Raw genomic sequence first — 8,274 nt, 5'->3', positions numbered from 1 at the left:
CATAAATGTGTGCAATAGTAAAACAGCATAAATATACAGAGTACATGTACTTTCAGCTTTGGTTACAATAGTGCCTACAATACTTTCACAATCAACCATCAGTGGATTGGTGCATTGTGTGATATGTTCACCCATAAGATACATAAAAAAGTTTAGCCATGCCACAAGGATGCACCACTACCAATACCAGAACATATCTAACATATACAATGAGAAATATGGAAAAAAAAAATCCTCTACAATGAAGTATTGCAAGTTAAGTCAGTTACAAAGTACAAGTGTATCACGTTATAAGCCAGACGCTTGAGGCTGTGCTATTACAAGAACCATTTCGACTCAGCTTCCCCCAGCAATTCATCCATAAGCCAGCTGCATTGCTTTGTATCATGGTGCCTGCTCACAAGAATGATAAACATATCTAATTTTCCACTTTGGAATGAGTAGTCAGCCTTACATCTTACAATACATCCTATCTTAACAGCCCTTCACTGAGCAACAATTTACAATCAATTAGGTTACACCAACACTCGACACAAGTCATTAATATAAGCTTTTGTGATGAAATAAATGTGCACTGACATATACACTTGTGTTCTTGCTTACCTGTAGAATGCATCTGGCATGCTTTTATTGCACTTAGAGTGGCATGGCTGGAACGGGTCATCACTACTGAATGGAAGGACAACATATCAAACAATGCGAACAAATTACTCAGGCAATTCACATCATCTTTTTTTTTAAAACAAACTATTAAATTTGGCAGCACAAGGCAAGAAACACCTCCAAATATGGCACAAGGATCAATGTCAAAGATAGGTTGAGTACATAATGGCCTTTAAGACAAGCTACATAAACAAACAGCATGATAGCGTGTTTCTTCTGTAATAGACAAATATGAAGTGTCTGTCTACATCGAATCACTCTAACATGCACCTGACTAAACATAGTACCAGCATGATGCTCTAATATCTCAGTAATAATGTTCAAGGAAAGGTAAAATAGCTTAGTTTAGACATACCACAGTGAAAAACAAATGCTAAGATTCTGCGAAATATTACATGAAATTTTTCCGATTATTGCATTAGTTTACCTCTTGTGTGTGAATATAATTTAGTGCTATCTACATGTACACAGATTAATTTAAATTTTATATAAGCTTGGCAAGATTGTGATTCAACATAGGCTACAACATGAATGATGTCAGGTATATGCTATGGTAAAAGTCTCATTCTTGACTTCAGAGAATTTCCATTGAGTCTATCTTATTGCGATGCTTCCTGCTGATTGCACAATCCCCACAGTGTATAAACACATCACAATGATGCACAGGCGTGTGAATCACATTTTGGCATTAGGCTTCCTTCATACACAAATGTAATGCCATTTTACCAGTCCTTGGCATGTAACAATATTTCACAGGTACATTGGCAACCATTTGCTAGCAAGGAAATTAGGATTTCTTTTCTTTGCTAAGTACTAGACATAATTATACTGTACTACATAATTTTCTGCATATGACTGTGTCTTGAAGCACTATCCAGATATGCAAACAGGTGACGAAGAAATTGATGTAGCTGCAACTATGACAGTCATGTTACCTCAATCCTGCAGAAGGTGTACAATTGATGAAAAAATCTTGTCACCTTTGCTCTGGCATTATCATGTATTAATGAACAATTTGACCCTGTCACAGAAAAAAAAAACCAAACCAACAACCTAAAATAAAAACATACATGTTAAATTTGACACAGCCAAGTGAGTCAGCACTCCAGTAGTAAGAGGTAACTTAAACCACTACCGGTACACTAGTTTAAGTACAGTGTGTTTAAGAAAGCTTAGTAATTATCCAGCACTTTTAATAGTCGATGGCTGCTTTGGCCTGCCTAAACGAAATGACTACGTCCACAGAGTTACGGCCACATGGTCATTTATACACTATGAGGGGGTACACTTTTTACTCTGTATTCCCTCTCAGTGTATAAGTGACAGAACAATTGAAATGAGAGCAAGCCAATTTCAGAGAAAAAGAGAGAAAGAGAGAGTGAGAGACAAACAACTTTGAGCTTGGATTTCACAGCCAGCTTCAAACTCCACAAAGTTGCCATGACGACGAGCCTTTGTTAGTAGCAACCTGGTAGTCTGACTCTCAGACATCGACCACTGGTGGAGTGAATCTCAACTGGGGGACATCCGTGCTTCCAGTAGGCTGCAAGGCAAGAGAAAATATAGGTGACACCAGCATTACATCATAACATCTCATTGCATACAACTGTATTGACTGCTCATTAGAATGAAGCACTAACAAGAGGAATTCCATTGTACAACAACACTGTGTGTGTGTGTGTGTGTGTGTGTGTGTGGTACTTGTTTTACACTATTTGAGAAAGTTATGATACTCTCTAGAAAGTATCTACTTAATTTGCAAAACTTTCTGATTTTGTCCATAGGTTCATACACAGTCATACGTAGAAATAGCAAAATTTCAGTGAATTCACAAATTTCGTTTTTGAAATATGAAGGCGTTAGGAAGCACCAACAAATATTCGATGGGGGGTGCATAATGCCCTCCCCAACCCTCGGGAGTACTAGGGTTAAGTTATCCCCAAAACAGACCCCACCTCAGACCTTCATCTGATCTCTAGTAAGTTTTGTCATCACACTCTTTTACTAATCTTACATTTACCAAGCTTCATCCTATGTCATTTTTCATCACAGTGAGACTAGGATTTTGTGTCTATCAGATTTTGATCAAATGAATACTGAATCAACGTCTGTTGTACATACAAACAATGACATATCATTCATACACTGTCTTACATGCAAACCTCTATTAATTATTTGTACAATGATGGCAATTTGTTTGTGAACAATCCCAAAGGATCTGGAATAGCAGCTCTGGTTCAAGTACTTATTCATTCCTGGCTCATTTCAATGAATTTGAGATGCATTTGATTCAAGAAAGCTTTTAAACTGATGAAGGATATGGCCAGAGCATTAAAACATCTTTAAGGCTGGTAATGTTAGATACTATACGGGTCATGGTTGTATGGAAGAAGTTTTACTGGACCCATGCATGGGACTGTTTCTTGTTTGTAAGCCTATGGGAGGAGGGAGTAGATAAGGTTAGTATGAAAGAGTAAGAGGGCTTTACTCTGGACGCCTGTGTGGCCTGTGTCTGGTGGTTTGCTTGGGTCCTGGGGTCTGTCAGTAGCTCAGTCTCCCAGTCCTCCCCCTCAGCTGGGTCAAAGCTGTACATAGGCATCAGCTGGTGCCGTAGCTTGTCCAACCTGTATGACAGTTAATGTAATGAAGGATACTGTGCAATCACCACTGCAATACAAGACATACTGCCTAAAATGGAATGAACCAGAACATGAATAAAACTGGCACACTAAACACTGCAAAATGAGGCAGCTACTTTCTCCAACTTTTCTAAAGGACGGTAGGCTATAATAGGCCTGGATAACTGGGGAAGAGGAGTGTACACTCTTGCAGCTTTACATGTGATAATTTCAGAAAATACAAGTTCATTCAGTTATCTCTTGGAAACTAATTACTTTTCAACACTGTTGTGTTTTAGGCTACAAGATGGTGCAAGTTGCAATATTCAAACTTACAATAAAACCTGGAGAGAGACATGTTTATCGTCTTTAGTGTTTGTTTACACGATGACCGAGGAACCCTCAATCTTTTGATACATCATGGACCATGCACTGTATGGTGTATATTTGATACACAAAAACTTAACCATGTATATCATGACTTTACCTTAGCTTTTTGCGGCAGTATTTCCCAAAGAGAATAAAGAAGGAGATGATAAGACCAATACAGACCGGCACCACAAGGAAAACTGCAATGCTAACGTGTCCTTCTCCTTCAGACGTCTTTCTCGTTGGGTCCTCTGAGTGTTGGAGGCCGCCTTCCGGAGTTGTCACAGTCACTGCAGCTGAGCTGCACTTTGAGCAAATGGACGAGAATGATGATGACGGCAACTGGGATGACGATGACAGAGACGTTGAAGGTAATGGTGAGGATGGCTGTGATGATGATGTCAAGAGAGAGCTGGTGGTTGATGATGCTGCCAGTGTCTGTGGTTCTGAGGCTGATGTGAGTGTTACTGTGGCTAGCGTTGGTTCTGTGCTGGTGTAATTGCTCCTCTTTGTTACCACTGAAGTGTTTGCCTGTGATGGAGGGTTGAAGGTCACACTGACTTCTGGTGGCCTGAGGCCTTCAGGCTGCACAAGATCTGGTGAAGAACCATTGCTGATGAGTGGCGGCCATGTTGGAGTGAGTTTGGGTGGACTGCTAACAAAGGGTAAGGTATCCTTTATCTCAGACCCAATGACTTTATCAAGCAACCTGGTCTCATTCTGACTAGCATCAGCAATGATGAAGACAGCAAATATTCCAATGAATGTTGATACCTGTGACACTCCCATTCTGATTTCTTATCTGTGAGGATCTTTCATCATGTAATGGCAGCCTTCATACAGCAGCACTGGAATATGAACAGCAAGAAAAATTAGTTACTAACTGTATATCCATTCATTACACATTAAAATGACATTATCTATGCATGTGCATACAGTTGTTAATTAAAGGGGAAGGCTAGTAACTGATCAGTGGGAATCAGTGGAGATGCTGGGAGATGATTGTTCCAATCCTTATGGGATTCATTCAAGAGTTCATTGTATATCTCTTGTTGTGTGAAAATGATTTGCTTCAGAACGGTTTCATATTCAAGTAATGTGTAGATTAATGCTCCGTCGCTGACCAGGGACGCTAACCTGGAAGCATTAAACTGCACATTACTTGAATATGAGACCATTCTGAAGCAAATCATTTGCACACAACAATAGATATACATGTACAATGAACTCTTGAATGAATCCCATAAGTATTGAAACAATCATCTTCCAGCATTTCCACTGATCCCCACTGATCAGTTACTAGCCTTCCCCTTTAAAGCCAAGGCCTAAATATCCTTCAGCATACTATGATCCACAATAACACTATAGAAAGCTATCATGGCTGCAGTATGTGCTCAGTCACTGTTGTGTTGATGTGGGCAAAGTGCGCATACATTGAACACTTCAAGTGAACTTTCAAAGGATCGTACAGTATGAGTAGGACCTCGATTATCTGGCCATCGATTATACAGATTCTCTGTTATCCAGATGTTGACTGGCTGACATTTCCGTTTTTTGTTTTCATGTCTTTTCAGTGTCAAATCTCACTCAAAACAAACACATGTTCAACCATTATCGTGCGAACTGGACATATTCCAATCATCACAGCAGACTGTACTTTTTAAGTCAGTTTTTGAGATGGTGTCAATGACTGGTGCTGTGCGCTCATCACTGGGACTGAGCACACACCAGTGAATATACAGTGTACACTGTAGTACACTGCAGCAACAGCATTTAACGAGTCACAATTGCCATTGTGTAGTGAACTGGTAATAACATGCGTAGACATATAGTCACAATACCCCTACTGGGCCCTAGCATGCTAGAAAGTACTGTATTGGAGCATATCTCTCTTATCCAACTTTTTTGATTATCCAGACGTCTACCTGTCCCGGCATGGCTGGATAATCGAGGTCCTAACTCCTACTGTACACTGCATTTGTACACAAAAGATCTTATTCCATCAATCAGAGAGTTGTCAATAGCTGGAACAAACTGCAACTCTAACGGTTAGTTAACTACCACAAATCACCATGGACACCCCCATACTCCTACTATTACTAAGCTTCAAAAGACAATTACCTTGAATTAGATCTATGAGATCTGGGTTTTTAACTGGGTCCCATTTGGGACTCCCTTAACCCTGCCACACCACACTAATGTACTTTCATGACCGTAGAATAGTAGCGAGGTGTGACCTTCAAGGTAAATCATTCTGCAATTATCCCGTTGAGGACGCCCGACGAGTCCAGAGAGCAGAGTAGACTCTAACGTTCAAGATCTTATTCGGGCAAATGTCTGTCTAATGTTTTAATATAAATTTACCACACCAGGTATGGCTAAATATGGGAAATGCATGTGTTCAGACAAAATCAGCCCATCCTCAACGGGTTAAATTACAGTTAAATGTAATCTGCCCAGACACCCATAGATAGCCATGCAGATCAAAAATATTCTTCACTTTGAATTTCATAGAAAAGGTAACGTTAGACCTTCTAAAAAATGTTTGCAGACGCTTCTACTCTAACGACACAACGTTACACTTACATTAAACTTTTTACACTAACACTAGACAACTTGTCTAACAGCAACAGTCAGGAATGGCATGCGTCACTTGCAACTTGATCTCGCTTTTTGGACATTTCAAAGAAGTATTGAAAGAGTAAACCTAAAAACGTTATGAGGGTCTGGCTGCCGAGGGTCTTACCAACTGTACTTGAGTAGGGAGGACTACTCGCTCAGATTTAAGTTTCGGTCTGAAATTAGTGATGCATGAAATCGCGATGACCTCTCTATTGCTTGGTGTACCCACCTGTAAAACCTGCTGTGTGAATGGGCGGGGGCGACAGACTTGGTTGATTTACGTGCCCGAAAACTGGACACACATGGGACACGGCACGTCGTTGGTCGGGTTGGATATGGAGGGTCACCCTGCTGCTTTTCCGGCGGTAGGCCCTACTGGAAAACACCTTTTGTGCGTGCGTACAGATTGAAAACCGACGAGAGATCGAATACAACCTGTTTGACCTGTCTAGACGTAATCTCTACAGGAAATAGAGATCTCAGTGCCTGTCTATCTTCTAGTCGTACGAAGTGAAGACGTTTATATCGAGACGCACCAAGTTCAGATTCTGAATGTTTTTGTTTGGGCTTTTATCTACATGATATCATCCACCCACAGTAGTCTAACGTTACAGTCTGTGGCCCAAAAGTAGCAAACAGGTGCACGTAGTGCGCTTACTAAGAGGACTTACTCTCGCAATTTCACACGCAAACATGGACAAATGGCGGCCATTTTAGTAGCAGGCCGTTGAGGGCGTTGTGTGTCGCGAGCGCAGCGCGAGCGTAGTCTGCCTTCCTTTCATTTTCTCATTTTGAGGAGGCAGACAGCGGTATGTAGTGTTTCAGACCTCAAAACTTAGTGTCATCCAGAAGCGTCTTTTCTGTCGAGACATTAAAATAAGATATGAAGTAATGTAATTTACTTCAATCTCATTCTGAAGTCCCTCAAAGTTTGTGTTGACAAACGCCGTCTACAGAGACTCCAACCCCAAGAACCTTCTGATCTGCAGATTCTCCCGCCTGAAACCCCTAGCAAACGGGAGACTCCAACTTGATGTGTGCGAAGCGCGAAGTTCCTAGGGTTCTAGATGCTCTCTGGTGCTATCTAAGGCTTATTTTTTCAACATACGATAGAAATAAGTAAGAAATCATTTCCAACGGGAGACAAAGAGCCAGGGCGGGAGAAATTAAATCTCAAACGGGAGAACGGGAGATTTTGCAAAAATGGGTTTTCGGCGAGAGATCTCCCGTCGAAAACGGGAGAGTTGGAGTCTCTGCGTCTATCTCTCTTCCTCTCTGTCCCGATCGTACGTGCACACGTAGACCTAACCGTATAATGATAATGATAATAATAATAATGATAATGATTATGATAATGATAATTACATCATTGATGATGATGATGATGATAATAACGATAATGATAATAATAATAATAATGATAAATAATAATAATAATAATAATAATAAATAATGATAATAATAATAATAATAATAATAATAATAATAATAATAATAAAAATAATAATAATAAGAGTTACAAAAAAAGACCAAAAAAAAAAAAACAGCTTTTGCAGACGACCCCCAAATATGAATGGTGATGGAATTAAGATATCTAATGAGAACGGTAAAAGAGGGGACTCGGAGAGAATTTAAAATCCCCTTTGTGCTAAAGCCTAAGAGAGAACTACAACGTGAAGGGAGAGGGAGAGGGAGAGTCGTAGGGAGGAAGGAGAGAAAACTTGGGGCTCTGTGAGCACTGCCATGCACGCTATGAATGATACAACGTTGAAACACGATGGTTTATAAAATAAAAATACGACCTATTATGGTAATGATGAGGTCGTAAGAAATGATGACTTGTATGGTACATTGCCGAAGGTGTCTGACAAAGTGCGTGAGAGAAGGATGAGACTAGCGGGACGCTGTGCGCGACACCCTGAGCTATCTGCCAATTCTCTCGTTCTCTGGGAGCCCTAACAGGGAATTGCAAAAAGAGGAAGAAGTAAGGCCACTTTCATCA

The 8,274-nt window shown here is 40.3% G+C and overlaps 1 protein-coding gene across 1 annotated transcript; it reads right to left on the bottom strand.

The window, feature by feature from the left end:
• LOC139744251 (uncharacterized) lies at positions 1 to 6,606 on the bottom strand. Its single transcript, XM_071654695.1, has 4 exons — positions 6,502 to 6,606; positions 3,769 to 4,498; positions 3,152 to 3,287; positions 1 to 2,206 (listed from the first exon to the last, which is right to left on the bottom strand). Exons 2-4 carry the CDS (start codon positions 4,437 to 4,439, stop codon positions 2,147 to 2,149), a joined length of 867 nt encoding a protein of 288 aa, XP_071510796.1. The 5' UTR covers positions 4,440 to 4,498; positions 6,502 to 6,606; the 3' UTR covers positions 1 to 2,146.
• Positions 6,607 to 8,274: the final 1,668 nt, after the last annotated feature.

The sequence above is a fragment of the Diadema antillarum genome, unplaced genomic scaffold (assembly GCF_040938485.1).
Source record: "Diadema antillarum isolate AM-2024a unplaced genomic scaffold, OU_Dant_1.0 seq00001148_RagTag, whole genome shotgun sequence".
In the NCBI taxonomy this organism is placed as follows: domain Eukaryota; kingdom Metazoa; phylum Echinodermata; class Echinoidea; order Diadematoida; family Diadematidae; genus Diadema; species Diadema antillarum.
The sequence above is the reverse complement of the archived record's forward strand: the minus strand, read 5'-3'. Positions and strand labels throughout refer to the sequence as shown.